Source organism: Notechis scutatus, chromosome 12, assembly GCF_049901735.1.
Source record: "Notechis scutatus isolate UNSWTSFEM ecotype Mainland chromosome 12, rNotScu1.2, whole genome shotgun sequence".
NCBI classification, from domain to species: domain Eukaryota; kingdom Metazoa; phylum Chordata; class Lepidosauria; order Squamata; family Elapidae; genus Notechis; species Notechis scutatus.
The window spans coordinates 10,156,119-10,177,590 of NC_142020.1; the positions used below are offsets into that span (position 1 = coordinate 10,156,119).

Consider the following 21,472-nt stretch of genomic DNA (forward strand, 5'->3'; position numbering starts at 1 on the left):
AAATCCCCAAGCGCGTTCAGACTAGATTCGACGAGCCTTGTCGGGGTGAAACCACCTACGTCGTAGCGGGAAGGGAAGCCGAGAAGGCCATTTCATCGCTCGGACGACAGCCCAATAAAACCCCTTTCTTCCTTTACACGATATAAGTGTAAGAAAAACCGCCATCTGCGCTTTCAAAACGGCTGTGTCCGTTTTCCAAAGACGTCGATGCTCCCCCAACCTCACTTTGGTATATCCCATGTTAAAAAAACACAACCCAGCCGAGAAGCGGAAGAGAAGGGAAAGCAGTATGGGGGGGAGGAGGAGGAGGAGGAGGGGCGGAGCCAGCGGCGGGCCACGTGACGCAGGGCTCCACCGCCATTTTGTTCTGCGGCGGCTGGGTATTTAGAGCCAGCGGCGGGCGCAGCGGAGAACCGTCCGCGCAGGACTATCGTCGTGTCGATACCGCCGCCCAGGCCGCTGACGCCGCCCCGCCATCTTGCCTCGTTCCCGGGCGGCACAGCGAAAGCACGGAAGAGAAGCCGAGGAGTATCAGCAGCAACCCCCCTCCTTTCCCCCCCTCAGGTTCCCCGACCGCGGCGGCGTCGCAGCAGCAGCAGCAGCAACCAACCCCACCACCACCGTCGTCCTCTTCCTCGCCCCTCACCCGGTTCCGCCATGGTCAATGCTCCGGCCGGCCCCGAGTACTCCCCCTTCTTCGCCGTCATGGGCGCCTCGGCCGCCATGATCTTCAGCGGTGAGGCCCCCGGCAGCACACCTTGCGGGGGGCGGGCAGGGAAGGAAAATCGGGTGGGGTGGGGGCTGTTACCATGGGGTCGGAGACCCCCCTCCATCTGCACCACCCACCGGGCTTTCTAAGGGGGGGGCGCCTTCCAACCCTTTGAATTGGGGAGGGTCTCCAAAGGAGGGCAGGGAGGAGGAAAGATATAGCTTTTAAAAAAAAACGGGGAAGGGGCTGCAGGCGTGAAGGCTGGGCTATAAGCCTTCTCCCCCCGCAAGCGGGTGGGTGGCAGGCTGCCAGGCTGGGGAGGATGGGAGCTGGAGTCCGGCTCCCCGCTGGGGAAGGCTGCTTTGATATATATATTTTTTAAAGAGAATCCTTGCTTTCTCTTTCCTCCCCCAAAAAAGAGGAAGAGTCGTCGTGCCATTGTCGGGAAATGCCACCCAGCCCCGCCGTCCTGTTGGTGAGGTTGGCGCATTGGGAAGGGCAAAGTGGCTTTTGGCAATGTCGTCTTTTCTCTCTCTCTGCCTCGGCTGCTTGGGGAGCCCCACCCTGCTTGGAAGGATCCAGTAGATTCCTCTCCCACCCCCACCCTCGCTTTGAAAAGACAGGCAGGGTTTCTCTCTCTCTCCCCCAAATTGGGTGCCTTGGGCTTGGAGGGTAGATGCCCTTTAATGTTTGATCTCTATTTTTTTAAGCTTTCTCCCCCCTTCCGGTGCCCCACTGGGCTGGCAGCATCTGTGTGACATCTGATTGCTTTTTTTTCCCCCTCCAGTGTTAAAAAAAGGGAACGGATCTTGCCTCTCTTTCCTCCCCAAAAAAAACACCCCCCCATTAAGCAGCTGGGTGGCCTCAAGTGGCTGCAGAGATGTTCCTGCCTGGGTGAAGGGTGGAACACCAGTCTGGCTGGAGCCAGAACCCTCCTGCCTTCTGGGAGGGAGGGAAGAAGGGGGGGAGGTATTTTGAGGAGGGTCCTTTGCTCTTTCTGGTTGGCTCATCCGGGGAATTTGAAGGGAAAGGGAGACATGGGAGAAAAGGAGATAGGCTGCTTTGGGAAAAGGCGACAGAAGGTGTGGGGGGGGGGAGAAATGGGGTGATGTCATAACACCAGCTGATGGAGGAACCCTGACCGGCCATATGACTGGGAGGGGGGAAGAGAGAGATGTTTAAAAGCCTCTGCTGCTTCCCCACATCCATGATTTCAGCTAAGCTTGCAATGCACCCTTGAACATTACTGCCCCATGCAGCTCGCCTGGCTTTCTGGCATCTTGGGAAGACTGGGAGATTTCAAGTGGGGGCAAAGAAACTAATTTCCAAATTAAGGAGGAGCTGCAAAGTAGGGTTTTTTTCTAGCATTATCTCCTTCGTTCCTTGTGAGCTGAAGGCTGGGTTCTCAGAACTGAGATATAGCCCAAAGTAGGCTGCCAGGCTTGTGCGACTGAAGCTTGCAGATATTGGAAGAATACTGTGAAATTCAGTCTTGATCTTGTGCCTGCTTGATGAAATAATCCTAAGTGGCTGATAAAATGAAACTGGTAGCTTTACTGCTGTTGCAGCTTCACTTCTACCTTTATGCTGCCTTCATTGTACAAAACTGGGGGTTAATCCAGAAGAGTCACATCTTAGTTTTTTAGGATAATGAGAATGTTGCAACTGTTGGTGCACAACCTGTAAATTTCCTTGAAGCCTTTCTGGTCTTGTCATCTTCCAGATGGGTTGCGATAACGTTACAATTATGTGCTGTGTTATAACAGGGATTGGTGGACACCGTTTTAAATTATTGCTTCAGATAAAGAAACCTCCCAGTGGCGGTCTTCATCTATCCTGCTAAGCCAGTTTAACCTTAGTTTTATTAAACCAGATTTGGTTGGGTTGATAGTGCCATGCTAAGCTCAAACCACAATATGCCACATTGTCAGTATTAATACAAAATTCACACAGTTCTCTTAAAATGAATACTTACATGGCAGTCTTCTGAAATATACTTTCCCTGAGATTTAATTGAAGACCTTGTAGCTTTTTCATTTTGAAGGTACTATACAAATTGTGCCTAACTTGTCACTTTGCTTTTTTTTTTGTTACATCTTAGATAAAATTCAATTATTGGTATCTTCTCTGGAGAATCTCTTTTCCTGCAAAGATTACTGTGCATTCTAATCATCTTTGAATATAATTTTTTTTATTTTTCTTTCCTCTGTAGGGGTGTTGGGATAAATTTAGTTGTGAGACTGGCTAGCCTGAGGCATTCATTGTGACTGAATGGAAATGAGAACTTGAGTTGCCCCTCATTGGAACCATGAGGTCTTTTGTGTTTGCCACTGCAGTTCAAACCAGCTTAATTGATTTCCTTGTAGGAATTGAAAAAAGAAATAAGCAAGGGTGAAAAAAGAGCCAGCTTTAAACTTCCAGGTCTATTTTTGCCACGTAACTTCTTTAAGCCTTTTTGCTGCCTTTTTCATGTGACTTAATAGTTAATGGAAATTTGCAAAGCAGTAAAACCTCAGGTTGACTTTTGCAGTTTACGATCATCACTAATGATTTGATAGCAGCAGCTTGCATCCTTGAACTGAAACCATTGGGCCTGCCCCCAAGGGGACAGGCTATTCATACTGATGCCATTTCTAAAGGCTTAGAACATCTGTCTACTACTTGACTCTGGTGCTGCCCCTCCACCCTCAGAAAACCCCCAATGCAGAAATACAAAATACTTTTTAATTTTTTTACTGTAGCGGAAAGTGGACTCTATCCAAGGAGATAGTTGTATGCATATGATATAATGCACAATGGAGTGTAGCTAGTCCTTGACTTACTACCACAATTGAGCCAAACATTTCTGTTAAGCAGGTTGGCCGTTGAGTGCATTTTGCCCCTTTTTAAAACCTATCTTGTCACAGTTAACTGAATCACCACCGTTAAGTTAGTAACATGGTTATTAACCTGGCTTCTCCATTGAATTTGCTTGTTAGAAGGTCGCAAAAGGTGATCACATGACCCCAGGACACTGCAGCTGTTGTAAATATGAGCCAATTGACAAGTGTCCAAATTTTGACCACAGGTATGCTGCAACAGTCGTAAGTGTGAAAAATGGTCATAAGTCACTTTTTTCAGTGCCATTCTAACTTCAAATGGTCACTAAACAAACTAAGTAGAGGGTAAGTGTCATTCGTTGTATCTACTGTTGCAATCTTTTCCTGATTCAGCTTGTGTTGGGCAACTCTTAGTATTTCCAAGTACTGGATGCTCAGCTTGCTAATCACTTCACACTAACAGGCCAGAAGTTAATCTGCTTGTGGCAGGCAGCCCAATATGAGAATTTTGAGGTGTGAATAAGGTAGGTAAGAATGGCATTGAGTTCTGCCTTGGAGGGCCATAAGGAAGAGAAAATGTAGTCGTGTATTATAGATCTTAGTGACTCATTGAAGCCTAGATGGCTGTTAGTAGATCCAAGCTCTGTTCTGTGTAAGCAGGCTGAATGCAGAAATTGTGTTGTATAAACAGCCTCATCTTTGTCCTATACACGCTAATTTCTGATGATAGTAAACATCTCGTAGAAACCATTCTAGTTACCCCTGGCTAATATTGTGAGGGATTCACTGATGACCTTCAGGTGATCAACAGTGGAGATTGATCTCTATTCTCAAGGGATAATGTATTTTTTCCCCTTTCATTAGGTTATATGCAAGGATGGTCAAATACCACGGAGTAATTTAATTTTTCCTTGTAACATGGCTAATTCTAACAGGTTTCACATTGCAGAAGGAAATGGTGACAAATTTCCAAGGAGTAAAATGGCCATAATCCCCATCAGGTTTCGCTACACATGGTTCTTGAAATGGCATGAGGAAGTTATACATCATGCTGAGTCAGGGGATCTCCAAACTTGGCAACTTTTAAGACTTTGGAAGTCCACAAATCTTAAAAGTTGCCAGGTTTGAACAACCCTCTGCTAAGCCAAAGATGGTGCTTTTGGTTTCACCTTTGTTGTACGAACTGAAGCATTTTGGCTTACGAACCATGATTTATGACGGTACAGTACATAGAATAAAACATTGGCAGAGTGGAGGAATTGGGAGCCACAGATTTGGTGGGTCCATCTCATATGAGCAAGAGTGCATTTGAAATTGGTCCTTTGGTTTTAATTGCAATTTGCTTATTTTAGGGCAGGTGTTAGAATGTTCATCCCTATCACAAAATAGTGATTGTGTCATCAATTTTAGCACTTGTGATTAAGGTGACTTTCTGTACAGAAAGGCAGTTTGGAAAATACATGTGCCTGGGATAATTCGTATGCCTTGGAATCATTTTTAGCTATCATGGCTTTTGTCTCTCTGCTTTAGAATGTTAGATATTGGGAAACTAGGCTCATCCTAGGCTTCTGATCTGCAAAATTTTGTGATTATTAGTGCCATTTCTGTATGTGAACTGCCAGTGCAAAGCTATTGTTTTCCGTTTTGGATTATATGTCAGCTTATCAGTAAATTGACTAGATCTGTATACTGCATTAGGCCCATCATGTGGTTTACTTCATGGTGATTCGATGTATATATCTAACCAGGGAAATATTACTTTTAAAAAATGCATGAATTCAGCCAGCTATAGTTCAATCCACAAACCTGGTTTAAAAGAATTATACCTTCAGGGAATGTATGACCCCAGCCATCATCCTGTGTTACAAAACTGCCTCATTTAACTGTTGGCTGTCAACATTTCTTCAGAATTGATGTCTTAGGAACAGGTAGCTATGGGAAGAAGGTTGATGAAAGCAGAATCTTTAGGAATCAGATGGCTGAGAAAATCAGTAAAACTTAGTAGAATCTATTCTGTTAAATATATATCTAGTCAAATTCCCCTATTCTGACATGATTATCATTTTGTTCAAAGTATCATTTTTGGAAAAAATAGTTGCTGAGAACAACAGCAGGGGTGCCCTTTGCTTTTAGAACTAAGATGTATTTAAAAACAATTCTAAATTGTTTTAAATTGTATATGTGATGAAAAAGAATTAGTATTTAATATAGTGCTACAAGGAGCAAAAAAATATTCTTGGAAATATGGGTTGGATGTTAAGCTCTCTCTCTCTCTCCCCCCCCCCCACCAATAGCCTACATTTCTAGTTAGCATTGTCTGGGTGGGGTACAATCATAAAGTGCATGAATTCTGTATTTGAGCAGATAAAGATGGTCTCTGTAGTTTGAATTGCCTTTTCTCAGATATGCAATCCTATGAAGGAAAACTTGCCTCAAGGGGGGAAAATTCAATCAAGATTTCCTTTCAGACCGATGTTTGGGAATAATGTTCAAGAAACATGTTTAAACAAGCATGGCTTAACATGCTATATGAAGCCGGTCACTTGCCTATAAATAGTCACCACTCTTCTGTTTGAGCGTTTCTACAGAGTTCAGAGGGACATTTGTGTTAATACGTTGAAGCATGGATGCCATTGGATCTTTTGACATCTTAAAAGTATAATACTGTATTTAAGGTTTTACTATATCAGATTTATTAATACTGGAGGCATTTTGTTAAACAGGATTGTACTTGGTAAAAGAAATGCTACATAAGAGATCAAAGACACTAATAAAGAGCAATAAGTAGTAACCTAATGGTTTCTTAATGCTCTGTGTATCATAGTAACTTGCTTATTGGACAACCCTACGTGGATGTGATTAAGCTAAAGATGGAGAATATGGGCCCATAAACACAGTTGTGTTGGGGTTAGGCCCATGTGACCAAAGAATAAGCTTGCTTATATTTGAATCTGAGAATTATAAAGCCTGATAACCAATTTATTTTTGGACCACTGACTTTCAGTAGAGATGGCACTACAGTTGCGTTGCCTATATTTTTCCAATGAGTGTCCCTCAAACCTGATGGAAATATCGTGGCAGCTTCTGAGCAAGAACATGCTGACTTAAACTACTGGATCATGGAAAAAGATAAGCCCTGATTCATTTCATATCTGAAATAAAGCCATATTGTCTTGATTTTCAGTACTCTTAGGCAGAGTCGCCATAATGGCTGAAACTCTACATCTTTCATGCTTGTCAGCCATTCGAATGAAACCGGTATTGTTCTGAGAACACAGCATGGTACTTTATTGTTTTTTTTAAAATGTTACAATTTGTGCAAAGACTCAACTGCTGAAAAGTGTTCTTTTAAAATATGAATTGCAACAAGGTTTTGTTGTTTTCTTGTTTTATATTTCCTGTTGAAGTTTTTCTATTTTTCTTGCACACCATAGTAAAAAAAAAATATGAACAGCTTAAGCAGCAGTTTTCGAACAGGTAGTTTATTCCCCTTCTTTAAATCCCTGCTCACACCAATTTAGAGAGAGGAACAGCTGAAATTCTGCCATAGCTGGCAATATAGTATGAAGACCACAGTTCATTTAATCCGCAATTATACGTGCTGTCTAACGTAGCACTTCCCAGATTAATATGCAAATTGAAAGAGTACTCTATAGCAGGGATCCCCAACCTTTTCGACGCCGCGGCCCGGTTCCGGCGTCAGCTGGGCGCCGCCATCTTTTGATGAAAAATCACTTCCGGTGACGTCACGGAAGTGATTTTTCATCAAATAAGCGGCGCAGCGCTTTCTGGTGAGCTTTTCGGGTAAAATGGCTTTCTACCCGGAAAAGCTCACCAGCGCTGGCGCCGCCATCTTTTTTTGAGAAAAATTGCTTTTTTACCAAAAAGATGGCGGCGCCCAGCAGCCAGATGCCCGGTAAGGCTTGTTCCGCGACCGGTACGGTCCGCGGACCGGTGGTTGGGGACCCCTGCTCTATAGGACTGTAGGGCAACATTTGGAAAAATGTTACTGAATCACCAGTTTCAAAGGGGAAAAAAATATGTAATGTCCCTCTTTAAAAAGAATGCAGACTGGTTACAATTTGAATAGAAGGAATAAATACAGCTAGTGATGGGATATGTGCTGCCCTTTCCTGTGGGATCGAAGAATCAGGTGTGTGCTTAAGGTATTGTTCTTAAAACTGCCTGTGGCTTTCTGATTCACAGTTTTTCTGTCTGCTGTGTGACAGCTGGGAAACAAATTGCTTTTTGCATGCCACCTTGTGCCACTGAACAGGCTTAGTCATGTCCATTTTTTAAATGAAAATAGATTACTCTCTGATCTGGTGTCTCTATAACGTTAAGGATGGAGGCCTCTTTTCGCTCCTGCTCAACCAGAAGATGCTAATTTCTTAAGGTAGTCCGTGAAAGCTTCACAAATAGCCCAAACTTGATCCCTGCTAGAATATCACTTGTGAAATATACTCTCTAGTGACTTGACACAACGGTTTGAGATCGCTTTGCCCTTTTGTGTGAAATTGTGGTCCCTCAGTCATAAGGTAGCTTTCTGGAGCTTGGCAAAATAGTTTTCTGTCATGATTTGAAAGCGTTTGAGTCAACTTCCCAAACTGATTTTTCCCTCTACCAATTCACCAACAGGAACTCTTTTTTTCTTCCCTCTTCCCTATGTATTAATGTAATGTATTTAACAGCTCGCAAAGCTTGCAGGTGCCATTTGGGCATTTTAACCAGTGCTGCTTTGCATCTGAAATTGGGAAGTGGAAATTAAGTTGTGTTCTAATTTTCCTAAATTTGTCACGTGAATGCTTGAAGTGCAGCTAAAATCTTTGACATATCTTGCTCTACTATTTGCTGCAATTGGCCTTTACTGAGGGTGCTCAATAGTTTTCCTATAATTTTAAGAAATGAATATAAAACTACTCCTTTTCTATCTGACAGCTGAATATAGGGTCCATCTATCATAGCAGACAATCCTAACCATTCAGAGGAATGACTTTTAATATCACTGAGATTTAAATGTCATTAGTTGATAGGCCTATCTGTAGTTCCTCATGCTTAAAGAGTGCTTGACCACTGTGTAGAGCAATGCGAATTTGAGATAGGGGATAACATTTTATTCACAGGCTGAAAAAGCAAAATCTTACCAGGCATACCAAAACTTTTGAGGAGACCTTAAAAGTGGCTCTCTGGACCTCAGCCACCTTTTAAAATAAATAAATAAATCACTTGTTTGTGTTAATCCCACTGTAATCAACCAAATCTGATTGGCTAAATAAACAATGATTGTTTCACAAAATACAATGCATCAAGGGGAAAACAGTTTTTAAGAATGTTGTCAAACTATAATAAGATCTAAAATCAGGTTTTGTGAAGAGAAACTGTTAAACTTTCCACTACAGTTATGCAAGAATTTGCAAGCTTCATTGGGACTTAAAGGAATGCTCATATGGGCTATATATCAAATGTCTTGGACTTCACTTGTTCTTGTTACTAGTTGTTATCCATAAGTGAGTTTTTAGTTTTGAATTAATGACAAGTAGCTACTTGTTTTTGAGTTAGGGTTAAGACATATTTTATCTCTCATAAGCTGCATATAATGATCACCAGTGAGGTTAGATCTCAATTCCCTAGGATGATACCCTCAATGTTTTTCCTGCAGTGCCTATTAAAAAAGAAGGGAAGGTGAAATGGCAGTGCCAACCTCTAGTGCCATTTTTATTTGGAGGAATACTTGAGGATGTTATGTGTGCCCAAGAGTCATTCATAGGAAATGAAAACTGATCCCTGCCACCGTTTAAAGTATTTTATGGTACTTGTGAAATATGGATATAGGAGATTTTCTAGGAAGTCTCCATTGGATTAAAGTGATCGATTTTTTTTGGTCCCTTGATCCATAACTATTCACTTGGCATTTATCTAGACAAGGCATCATCAGATGGATACCCCCATGATAGTTCCTCAGAAAGGAACAATCAAAATTATTTGTGTATACTTGGTCTTCTATAAAAACAAAAACAGATTCAGTTAAGCTGGAAATGTAGTTCTTGCTTTCAGTTCGGAATTGAAAAGGGTATGGTTGAGTTCCATGTGATGCTCATAGAAACAAGGAAGCGGTTTCAACTGTCCAGTATCTTTTGTAGACATAGACCTGGTTTTAGCAATTACATATGATTTATCTGAGCAGCTACATAGCCAAGAAAAAATTGGTTTAGCAAATGCAGGTCACCTGGTTTTGCTGGGCATAGAGTTAAAAACTCCTTGTTAGCTTGTTACGAATCCTCAGGTATCAGATATCCTCAGGTGATAGGGCCTAAGAGGGCTGCTGGCTTCGAAATCTAAAGGCAGTGAATGATCAATCCTGTATTTAGAATTGTGCCTGGTAACTATGTGTGCATCGATTACCACCTGTAACACACAGCCTCTACCCATGTTGGCACTGCAGCTTCAAGAATTGAAACTGTCAACTTGTCTGGGAGTTTGGGACATTGTAGCATGGACATACCTGGAAAAAAGAGGTGTCAGAGCATCTTTAGCACATCTTTGTACTTAAATGTTTCTTTAGTATATGAAAGCAGAAATGAAACATCACCTTCTGGCCAGACTCTCGGAAAATAGGCCCACACAGTCATTTCTGATTATGTTTCCAGAACAGCTGCGTTAGAAGCAATTTTGCTTAACGTTTTGCTATTTCTGATGGGCTTTGATTTTACAAAGAGTAGCCCCGTCCTAGGAAGCTGGAAGGTGTAAACATACTGGTGGCTAAGTCAAGGACTAGCTCAGGACTAAAGACATTAATAAAAGCTGAACAACAGACAAACTAACAACTTTGCTACCGAGAACTTTCAGACTTTGGACTGTTTATGCAGCAGAGCAGAAGATAACAGACTGTGTTTTGCAATAAATTTCTAGAAAACAAATGAATAGAATCACATGCTTTTAGCAATTTGTTTGTGTCCCTGCTTTCAGCCCGGTTTCTGTAGCACAGTCTCATCTGCAGAGAATCCTCAGAACGGTCAAGTACTAAGAGAGTGAACAAAGAGTTTAAGAACCCCAGACAGGACACTTTGCCCCTCCTCCTCCTTTCTCCTCCCCCACCTCACCTCCCAAAGATGGAGAACAATAGCTTATGGCTAATTTGGGAGGGTGGCCATTGTACAGTCCCCTGATCCTAAGTTTTTGCACACTGTGGTCCTGGCATGCTTACAAGCAAAATGCCCTCCTGGTGCAGGGTGTCCCATAGCCACTCGCGGCAAGGGATTCAGCTCATTTCTATTGTTTTTAGTGAAGAATTTAACTGCAAGGAAGGGATGGAGGAGACAAAGTGGCACATAACATCTCTCCTGGCAAACCCCCATAGTGCCCTGCTAAGTATCTGCTGTGAGTTCTTTTTCTCCCAGGAGCAAATATTTGTCATAATAGTATCTGCTCTCAAATCTTGAGGAAAAGCTGGGATCCTTGTTAATTTTGATCATTGCTAACCTACCTGGGCAACAGCAGGACGATGGCTTTTTGCTGTCCCAATTCTACCTCTTCTGTCTTTCTTGTTTATGATCGCCGAATTTCAGCCTCTAAAATCAAAACTGGCATTTTGAGAGCCGCAGTGAAGGATGGTGTTAGATCACACACTTTTTCTTGAAATGAGCTGTGGTGGCGCAATGCAGTATTGCAGGCTAACTCTGCCCACTGCCAGCAATTCAATTCTGAGGTAGACTCAGCCTTCCATCTTTCCGAGGTGGGTAAAATGAGGATCCAGATTGGGGCAAGATGCTGACTCTGTAAACCGCTTAGAGGGGGCTGTAAAGCACTATGAAGCGGTATATAAGTCTGAGTGCTATTGCTAAATGGATGGATGAGGTTGGGACACACAAGATGTCCTCCTTGGCTTGTGCTTGGGTAGTCTTTGACTCATTGAAGGTGGAGAAAACAAGCTTAGCAGGTTGAGTTGGTTATATAAGGAGGCAAATTTCTGCACCTTTCCCATGCAATGACATTGCTTTCCTTTTTTTTTTTTTTTGTATTGGAAAAAGAAAGAGTTGATCTAATCCTAGTAACATATTTCAAAATTATGCTGTTTCTCGGTGAATGAAACAGGGAGAGGATCATTTCTGCAGCCCTGACCAGAATTTCTTAAAAGTATAGTAATTAGTTTATTGCTTTTGGAAATGGGGAAATGGGGACTGAGTGTTGTGTAAAATATACATTTAATATCACAGAAATTCCTAGCGTTCCCCAGGATCAAAAATAAATAAATAAATCCCAGCTTCGCTTCCCTAACGTGACAAAATCCTTCCCACCTTGCTCATTTCAAACTCTCAACCTTTGTAAAACAAAAGGGGAAAAAAGTTGCATCCGTACCTTCATCAAACAGTAAAGGAATATTTACTGGACTAAGCTTGTTACCTAGAAGGCAATAATACGCTGTCCTTAGGATTAACTTCTAGCTGCCCAGAGCCATTGATCGAGGTGGTCACAAAAAGATTGGATGGATGGATAGATGGATGGAAATTTCAAGCATAGATGTGCACGTATAAATGATTAGGCATGGTTTTAAAAATGGACACTTACCTGAGCAGATGCCTTAGTGTTCCATTAGAGCAGGGGTGTCAAACTCACGTCACTGCAGCATCACATGACATATCGGGACTTTTCCACCCCCTTTGCTAAACCGGGCAGGGGCGTGGCCAGTGTGTGACTCATCCGGCCCGTGGGCCTGGGGTTTGACAGCCCTGGATTAGTGTCTTAGTCTGAAACTTGCATGACAAAAGTTGGGCCTTTTGGTAGGACTCACCTGTGACTTTTCTCTCTTGCAGCCTTGGGCGCCGCCTACGGCACAGCGAAGAGCGGCACAGGCATAGCTGCCATGTCAGTCATGAGGCCAGAGCTGATCATGAAGTCCATCATTCCTGTGGTCATGGCGGGTATCATAGCGATCTATGGCTTGGTAGTGGCTGTCCTGATTTCCAGCTCTGTCGCATATAACATGTCGCTATTCAAGTAAGTTTCTCGGCGAAGCAGGGCTGCAGAGGTCCCTTGCAGGCTTAGGGATCTGACTCTCGATGGAAAGCATCCAACTGAATTCTATTCTCTGCTCTACAAGAAGGGAAATGCTGATCTTCAGAAATTGCACACCAGAAGGAACAGGGTGCAGAATCAACATTCCTCAGGCCTTTGATGTTTGCTATGAGAGGAGCAGCTCTCAGGGAAAATGAATGCTGTGCACCAATGTTTCTCAACCTTGGCAACTTTCAGTCATGTGGACTTCCAACTCCCAGAATTCCCCCATCCAGCTTTGCTTTGCTGGCTGGGGAATTCTGGGAATTGAAGTCCTCATGCCTTAAAAGTTGCCATGGTTGAAAAACACTGCAGTACCCCAAATTTATTTATTTAAAGTATTTATTATTTATATTAGCACTATTTATTTTATTTTGGTTTTGGTTTTTTAATGGAACAGAAATAGGGGGAGGTTAGGATCATTGTCAATGCTACAGTATTTAATAAAAGACTTCTGATTTCAGTTGTATTTCTGTAGAATAGAAGAGGAGGATAAGTTGCCCTTAAAAGATTCTGGTGCTTTCTCCAGAGTTTCCAAAAATGGTAATCAAATTGTAATGTTCCATGTAATGAAAAAGTGTATTCTAAGGGAGAAACAGAGTTTTTTTTAAAAAAAAAATATCAGTGTAAATTAAACTTGTAATTGTCCTGGTCTTGAAACCACTTAGAGTGGATGTTTTGCTCATTCAAAAGGCCATAGTGAGCCAACAAAAGTCTGCCTCCTCTTTGTAGTGCACTAGGCCAGGGGTCCCCAACCACCGGTCTGCGGACCGGTACCGGTCCATGGAACAAATCCTGCTGGTTTGCTGGGCGCTGCCATCTTGTTTTGATGAAAAAGTGCTTCCGGTGAGCTTTTCTGGGTAGAAAGCTCACCGGAAGCACTTTTTCATCAAAACAAGATGGCGGCGCCCAGCTGATGCCGGTACCGGGCCGCAGCATAAAAAAGGTTGGGGACCACTGCACTAGGCCATACCTGCCTTGACTAAACCCAGCATTGGAATCCTACGGCCCAGGTGATGTCTTGGTGTTAAGTGGCTCAACTGTAGGCAGGAAACCCAAGTTCTGTGATAGAAAACTAGGGACCAAACTAAAAGGCAACTTGGCATAGCTCCAGCCATCATGCCCCATAATCGGATTTTCCCAGGAGGTAATCCTACACGTGGAAGCTTGTAGATTCCCAGTGCCATATCTTCAGGTAGTCCTCAGCTTGTGACCATTCATTTAGCAACTGTTCCAAGCCACACAAAAAAAGTGACCTCCGATTGGTCCTCGCACGTATGACGCTTGCATTCTCCCCACAGGCATGCGATCAACATTGGGTGCTTGGCAACCAGCATATATTTACAATGGTTGCAAAGTCCCGTCCCGGGCAGCTTCCAATCAGCATGGGTCAATGGGGAAAATCCAGATTCACTTAATGACTGCGGTGATTCACTTAATCATGGCAAAAGTGGTGAAATCAGGCATTTAACCGCCTCGCTTAGTGGCTGAAATTCTAGTCCCAATTGTGGTTATAAGTCAAGGACTACCAGTACAGCATTGGGTGTTGTGTTCCCAAAATGGTGCAATATGACAAACAAGGGGTCCATCCCACTAGAAAGACTCTTAAGTCACCTTTTGGGGTATCAAAACCTGCATTTATTTCCAGAGAGAACTGACTCTTGGCTCGCTCTGGCTGGTGTCTTTCCTTGCTTCTTTCATTCATGAAGCAAAATCCTTTAAAACAAAATAACTGGTATCCAATGCAATGCTTTTTAATTATTCAGAGATGCTTAATTGAAACATGTTGGTAAGCTAATCCTCCCGCTGCTATGTTAGACATGCCCAGAAGTTTCCAGGTGTGCTTAAAATGGGCTGAAACACAACCAGCTTTAAATTTTCATGAGTGGCTGTAGTTGACAAGGGGAACCCACTCATGTCTGTCCTTTCAGGAATAACTGTGTTGCTTACAGTAGCTTTCCGTCTTAGAAAAACTAAGATTAACTAGAAAGGCTGAGGGGGAAAAAAGAACATGGGTGCAAGACCGGATGGTTGGTAGCATCATTAGAGGAAAGCTAAGGATAGCTTGCCAAGAAGTTGAAGGGACAAAATGTTTTATTCTTGACAAATGAGACTTGGCCAATGGTATAAAACTTGCCAGGTTGAATATGAGATAGCAATAGCACTCAGACTTATATACCGTTTCACAGTGCTTTGCAGCCTCTCTAAGCAGTTTACAGAGTAGTCAGCCTATTGCCCTCAACAATCTGGGTCCTTATTTTACCGACCTTGGAAGGATGGAAGGCTGAGTTAACCATGAGCCAGTGAAAATTGAACTGCTGGCAGTTGGCAGAATTAGCCTGCAATACTGCATTCTAACCACTGTGCCACCATGGCTCCATATGTCACTGTCACTGCCTCAGGAAGAGCCCAGAAGAGGTCCACCCTATATTTGTTACACATTTTTCAACCACCCACCTCCCTTAGATGCAAAACTATCATGTGGCTAAGTTCATGACTTACTTTCTTTGTAAGCCTAATGATGGCTTTTTTGACAAATCATATTTATGTACAGAGGTTCAAGGGCAGTTGCATCTCTTCTACCAGAAGCAAATCCAAAGTAGCAATGCATTGGCAACTAGTTTGCTGAGGAACTAACAAATAAATAACCATGATGTAAGTTCAGCAGAGAGTCCTAACATTTATGAGATTTATCCTGCTGTGACAATCTCCAAAATGTGATTTGCTTTGTTGTTTGCTCTTTAAGGGGTTTTGAATATTCTGTCAATAATCTTCTTGCCATGTAGTTCTTCATAATTGGGAGCGTTGCATCAGCATATGTTTTAATACCCTGCGTTCTGCTAAACACAGTTGCGTAGATGTGAGATGCTCTTAATTACTAGCATCTTTTTTTTTGTTACAGGAGGGTAAATATGAGCCCACTCTGCAGGAAAGTTTTAGGCTGGCCTTGGTGAAAGCAGCCCAGATTTTAGTAAAAGGTGTTTTGGGCTGGGTCCTTTTTTTCTTTCTTTTTTTCCAACCGAATCTTCTGTAACTCGACGCTGCTCTCCAAAGATCTTGTTGGAAAGCACCAAGGCTGGAGGAAGTTGACTTCTAGAGAGGAAGTCAGATTCTTCCTCTTCTCCTCCAGAAAACGATCAGTTTTCCCTGATTGAGGTGGGTTGTTTCCAACGTGCCATTCAGCTTGTCTTCCTTTCCCTTCCCTTCCCTTGCAGGAGCTTCCTCCAGTTGGGCGCTGGATTGAGTGTAGGCCTCAGTGGTTTGGCTGCCGGCTTTGCCATCGGCATCGTGGGTGACGCAGGTGTCCGGGGGACGGCGCAGCAGCCGAGGTTATTTGTGGGCATGATCCTGATCTTGATCTTTGCTGAAGTCTTGGGGCTGTACGGCCTCATCGTTGGCCTCATCCTTTCCACAAAAGGGTAACAGCCGCAGAGCGTGATGGAAAGCAAAACAAACTTACAAAGTTCCAGAATTTGAAGAGAAAAAAAAAAAAAACGGTCTCTCCACAATGTGTACAGTTGTCATCAGTTTGGTAGTTGATCTCTTGTAAATTTGCGCAATGTATGTGACTTGTCTGTCCTCTGTGTACTTCGATATGAAAAGCAACGAGGGCCTGCCACAAGCCTTTTCCCACAAGGCTTGGAGGGAAGCCCCTTTGCTGTTTTTCCATCCATTTTTGCCATTTAGAGTCCTTTATGTATAAATATAAACTAGAAAACGCTAATTTTCCCCCTCTCTCTCTTCATTGGATGTTTTATTTATAAGACTTGACATGTTCATACATAATGGAACAAGAGCTTTCAATTTTCCATGCTCTCTCTCTCTACACACACACACACACAATTATATATATATATATATATTAATCTCATGCATAGATTACTACACTGTGGGGTTAACTGTTAAGTGCAGAGAAATCCTTGGATGTAATTTGATTCTCAATGATTGCTGTCGTGTCCTGGTATCGGAGTGTGAGACTGTTTGTGTTTATACAGATAACAGCAACAATGTCTGAGACACTCCTGTGTTCCCAAATAGTAAAAACTGTACGCTCTGGCATCCAAAAGTTGTGCAGCCAATGTTGGATTTTGCAGTAATACGTTTCCAGGTAATAAAAAAACAATTCCTCCACTGTATCATGGTTGCACGGTGTGTCTTGTTGTGAGTTGCCTCGAGAGGCGGGGTTTCCAAACCCCGGTGCCACCCAGCACAGCCTCCCCCTCCCATACCGCCACCAAATCGCCCTCCTCCCAACATGAGCTTGGGAAATGCCTGGAGCTTGCTAACAAATGGGAGGGAGGGAAGTCGCCCAGCTTTTATGAAACCAGAAATGTCAGAGCTGGGTTAGTTTTAGCCTTGAATGTATGGGGCAGGAACAGATGGTGTGAATTCGGCCCACTTGGTTAATTTGGGAGCTGGTGATAATTTGAACAAACCCAGCAATTGGAGTAAATACTTAACATGGATAAATAGGCCCTGAAAAGGTGAAGGCGAGCATCCAGCCTCTTTTAATTTAATACTTTTAATATGGGCTCCTTGGTCCTGAGGTTAGGGGTATTCTTACGGATATTTTATTACCCAACTAGGTAACATCATCAGTGCTAGAAGGGAAGTGGGGTTGGTTCTATGTCTATACACCTTGTCAGTGACAGTACAAGTAGGGTGAGCCAATTATATACAAAGAGTTGGCTCTCAACCCATCAAATCTAATTTGGAAAACTGTTGAAGCACAAGAAATACATGGCTCTCTTGCCAGGCACACTCTTAGTTCAGTGTTCAGAACCGCCTGGACAGTGCTTTTTTTTTTTCCTTTTGCTTACCGCAACAAAAACAATTACTGTTTTCTGCACACTTATGCAGGAATTTGTCTGTTGGATGAGATGGAAAGAAGTGGAGATCCTTGAGGAGGATTATACTTCCCAGGAAAAATTTAGCCTTTCATAAGGCTATATAAGCCAATTTGGTGTAGTGGTGAAGGTGTCAGGCTGGAAACCAGGAGACAGGTGAATTCTAGTCTCACCTTAGCCATGAAAACCAGCTGAGCGACCTTGGGCCAGTGCCTCTATTCTCTTCCCACAAACAGCCCAGCTCGCCTCACAGGGCTGTTGTGGGAGAAACAAGAGGAGGAAATAGTGTTGGATTTATTCACTGCCCTGAGTTATTTGTAAAAAAAATAATAAAAACCATGCACCGAAATAAAGAACAGGAAGAGTGATGCTCAAGGCAGGAGCCATAATGCTCTGGTGGGGCCTGGCATCTCCTGTGAGAACCATGCAGTTCCCTTTTCCCCAGTAAGGCCAGCCACACAGCCCCCCCAAGGAGGAATCAGATCCCTGCATTATGTACATTCTTGGTGGTTCCTGGATTTTCAGGTCATGGACATCCCAGTGACTCATTCACGGTTTTCCTTCGGCTTTGCAAGCTTCAGGGATGGAAATAGATTGAGCACCATTCTTGACTGGCCAAAGAAACACTTTTGAATGGGGGGTGGGTGCTGCAGCTCATTATTTAATCTCTTCGTCCCATTTCTATCCTAACCATTTCACCTCAGTGATTTTGTCTTTTTTTTCATTTAAAAAAAGCAGCTTGGGGCAGAGAGATTTGCAGGGGAGGAGTGGGGGAAGCTTTGAACGGATCTTCCAATTTTCATTTTACACCAGAATGTGTCTGCTGCAGAGTGAGTCAGCCCTGCAGAGAAGGGGGAGGGGGGGAGGGAAGGAAAAAGGGGAACGAAGCAGCAGCAAGAGAGAGAAATAAAAATCATGGATGAGGCCACCTAAATGCTTGGGAAGGAAATTTAACATAATATTTTCTCTTAGATAGCAATGCACCTCATCTTTACAGGGAGTTAAACCTCAGAGATATCCTTCCCAGATCCATATGGGACTCAATTCACAACATTTACCTATGCAGGTAAACAGGAGACATATTCTAACCCATGCCTCCTGCTACCAGAGAGGCGTTTTAGGCTTGGGAGGACGTGTCAACTGACAACCAGCCTCGCTTTCATACACTTCCCTGCCCTCAAGATCTAGTTGCATATTTGATGTGGTTTTTGCAGAGTTTGGTGTGTTTCCCGGCATTCATTCATCCTGGGATGCAGATTCTTGGTCTGGAATGTGAAGAGCCCCCGAGGGTAGGGGGGGAAATATACAAAAACGGAATTAACACTCCTATTAGTGGACATCCAGATCTGTTCCTTGTTCAGTGATTCACCCTGGGCATCGTGACTTGGACTCAGGCCAAGAGATTGGCCTGCATGATCTGATCTGCGTGTCATCCTAGCTGGGTCGGAAGGAAGGAAGGCAAGGATGGTGTTTGCGAACGGCTGTGGGGCTAGCATAAAGCAAAGAGCAATCCTGCACTCTTTGCTTTTGGAAAATAAGAATCCTGAAACCGAGATTCATCCTTCCTACTTTTCTTCCAGCATTGCTTAGCCCAAGTATGTTTTCTCTGAAAATGGCGAGTAATGATAATAAATCTTAGCAAATCATCTGGGTCATTACCCAACCACCCTTTCAAGCAAATTAGAGACTGGTTCGGAGGATTTTTTTTTTCCTGTTTGCAAGAAATAAAAGATGGGTTGGGATGCAGTTTCATTTCCCTCCGAATTGCTCAGTGGAAGCAAAAGAAAAAAAAGGAAATTTTGCCGTGAGGCTCCAAACCCAATTAGCATGCTGCTTGGTTTGCAGCTTCTCCCTGAGTCAGTCGTGGCTCCTGTCCTTGCTTCCTTCCTCACAAGGATGTCACAAGCTTTGATTAATATGCAGGCCTGTGGTTAGGAAACCCTTTGAGGATGGGGGCAGAGCTCTTCTCAAGCAACCCAGAGCAGGTGTTTTTGCTGGTCATTCTCAAACTGACGCAGTGCTGCAGCAGGAAACTCTTGCCTGTATTATTATTCTGTATTACGCGCTTTTGATGCTTCGTAGTTGTTTTCTCATTTTAAAAAAAAACCCTTTAAAAAATCTGTCTTGAGATGGAACTGCCCGACATTAAAATGGACATGTGGTCCCGAAGAATAAATTAAGATGTTATTAAACCCACACAGGACTGTTCTCTCTATCCTTTCCCCCATCCCCAAACCAAGTCTAGTTTCATGCCACTAAATTGATTTATCCACATATCATATTCTATTTCTGCCTTATCTGTTCTACTTTTCTCCACCACGGGGAGGGAAGAAATGAAATGGATAGGTGTACTTCAAACAGCAGTTTAGGGTTCTCTGGGCTGTGCATGCACATATTAGACTCAGCCACCATGAAACAACACAAAACAATAAAATTCATGTAGTTCACATGCCACACTCTATACTGAACATTATAAATGCCCACATTTCGATTCCAGGATACTGCAATCTCACTAATGTTGCATTAGTAGGAAGTGTGAACACATCTGTTAAGGCTTAGTGTTATCTGTGAATCAAGGCATTATATATGATTTATAAAACAGCATCACTTAGGGGAAAAAACCATTTTCAGGACCTATCTGGCAGCTTAATTGCTAGGAATAGATTCTTAACTGACAGAAACATTTATCTTGCACATTAACAAGGTCTTCACAAGAACGACAGTAAAAGCAACACAGCCTGTTCCTACACATGCATGTTGCATAATGTATTTCATGTTACAGTGTAAGCCCTCTCCTTGCAGTTTAGGAGAAGCTCAAAAAACTATTTGCTATTGCCATTTTTGTACTTTATTACCACTTCAGCCTCTGAGGATCCAATTGATTGCCCCGGGATAGAAATACTTAACATGCCTACATAAAATATTTTTATGGATTTTTAAGTCACAGCTTAAATAATGAAAGTATTATTGGGAAGGAAATACATTTTCTAAGCAAGGATATGAATAACTCGAATATATAACCTGCAGACTGATAGCTAGGTCTGGGACAAGATGCAAGAAACATTAGAATCATGTTGGCTATATACGCTACAGTTCAAAAGCCAGCCTGTATTCGGCTTTTGACATTCATTTTGTCCTTGAAGCAGTTCCTCATTGTTCTTCCACTTTTTCTTGCACCCCAAGGACTGGAGAGCATGAAGGCAAATGACCATGAGCATTTATGCCTATGGGCCCCACTCAAAAAAAAAAGAAAAAAGAATCCAATAGCATTTCTTAAGAGTGTATTTTATTAAAATATTATAACCTGGTCCCCATCCAAAGCTGAACATCAGTAAAAGAGAACAAGCTATATTCGCATCACTCATGCTCTAGGACAGGGGTGTCCAACCTTAGCAACTTTTAAGAACTGGACTTCACCTCCCAGAATTGCCTGGCCAGCACAAAACTGCCCTGTTGGGTATCTATGATTAGATAGATAGATGGATAGATAAGACGGATGGATAAGATGGATTGGATGGATGGATAGAAACACCCCAAAACCATGTGACTAATAAAAAGATGTATAATTTAGTTTAGTTTATTGTCATTGCACCTCATGCAATGAAATTAAATGCCATCTTCAATGTACATTTACAACTATAAAAATAAAACAAACACACATCCTTCGCATTCTATACAAAAATGATGGAAAAGTAATAAAAACAAAAAAACCCCACACAAATGATGGAAAAGCACTGACTAAAAAAAAACAAAAAACCACAGAATTCTGATAGTCCTCAAATTACAGCCATAATCGAGTTCAACATTTCCATTGCTTAAGCGAGACAGTTAAGTGAATTGTAACCCCATTTTGCGGCTTTTCTTGCCACCGTTGCTAGGCAAATCACTGCAGTTAATTACATGGTCGTTAAAAGTGAATCTGGACTCCCATTTGCTTGGCTTGTCAGGTCGCAAAAGGGGATCCCATGATCCCCGGGAGGCTGCAACCGTCATAAATGTGAATCAGTGGTGAGCAGCTGAATCTCGACCACGTGATTGCAACGGTC

General features: G+C 42.7%; 1 protein-coding gene and 1 long non-coding RNA gene across 2 annotated transcripts; both read left to right on the forward strand.

The window, feature by feature from the left end:
• Positions 1 to 364: 364 nt before the first annotated feature.
• Positions 365 to 16,715, forward strand: ATP6V0C (ATPase H+ transporting V0 subunit c). The gene is made up of 3 exons (XM_026682502.2): positions 365 to 736; positions 12,339 to 12,522; positions 15,795 to 16,715. Exons 1-3 carry the CDS (start codon positions 658 to 660, stop codon positions 16,000 to 16,002), a joined length of 471 nt encoding a protein of 156 aa, XP_026538287.1. The 5' UTR covers positions 365 to 657; the 3' UTR covers positions 16,003 to 16,715.
• Positions 12,746 to 14,592, forward strand: LOC148129649 (uncharacterized). Its single transcript, XR_015750872.1, has 2 exons — positions 12,746 to 13,319; positions 13,546 to 14,592. It is a non-coding gene; the product is annotated as an uncharacterized LOC148129649 (long non-coding RNA).
• Positions 16,716 to 21,472: the final 4,757 nt, after the last annotated feature.

What these genes read in the sequence shown, in the direction of transcription:
- ATP6V0C (XM_026682502.2), top strand. Translation starts at nt 658, where the DNA reads ATGGTCAATGCTCCGGCCGGCCCCGAGTACTCCCCCTTCTTCGCCGTC. An exon ending in GGCCGCCATGATCTTCAGCG is followed by an intron (nt 737 to 12,338) that starts GTGAGGCCCCCG and finishes TCTCTCTTGCAG; the next exon opens with CCTTGGGCGCCGCCTACGGC. An exon ending in TATAACATGTCGCTATTCAA is followed by an intron (nt 12,523 to 15,794) that starts GTAAGTTTCTCG and finishes CTTCCCTTGCAG; the next exon opens with GAGCTTCCTCCAGTTGGGCG.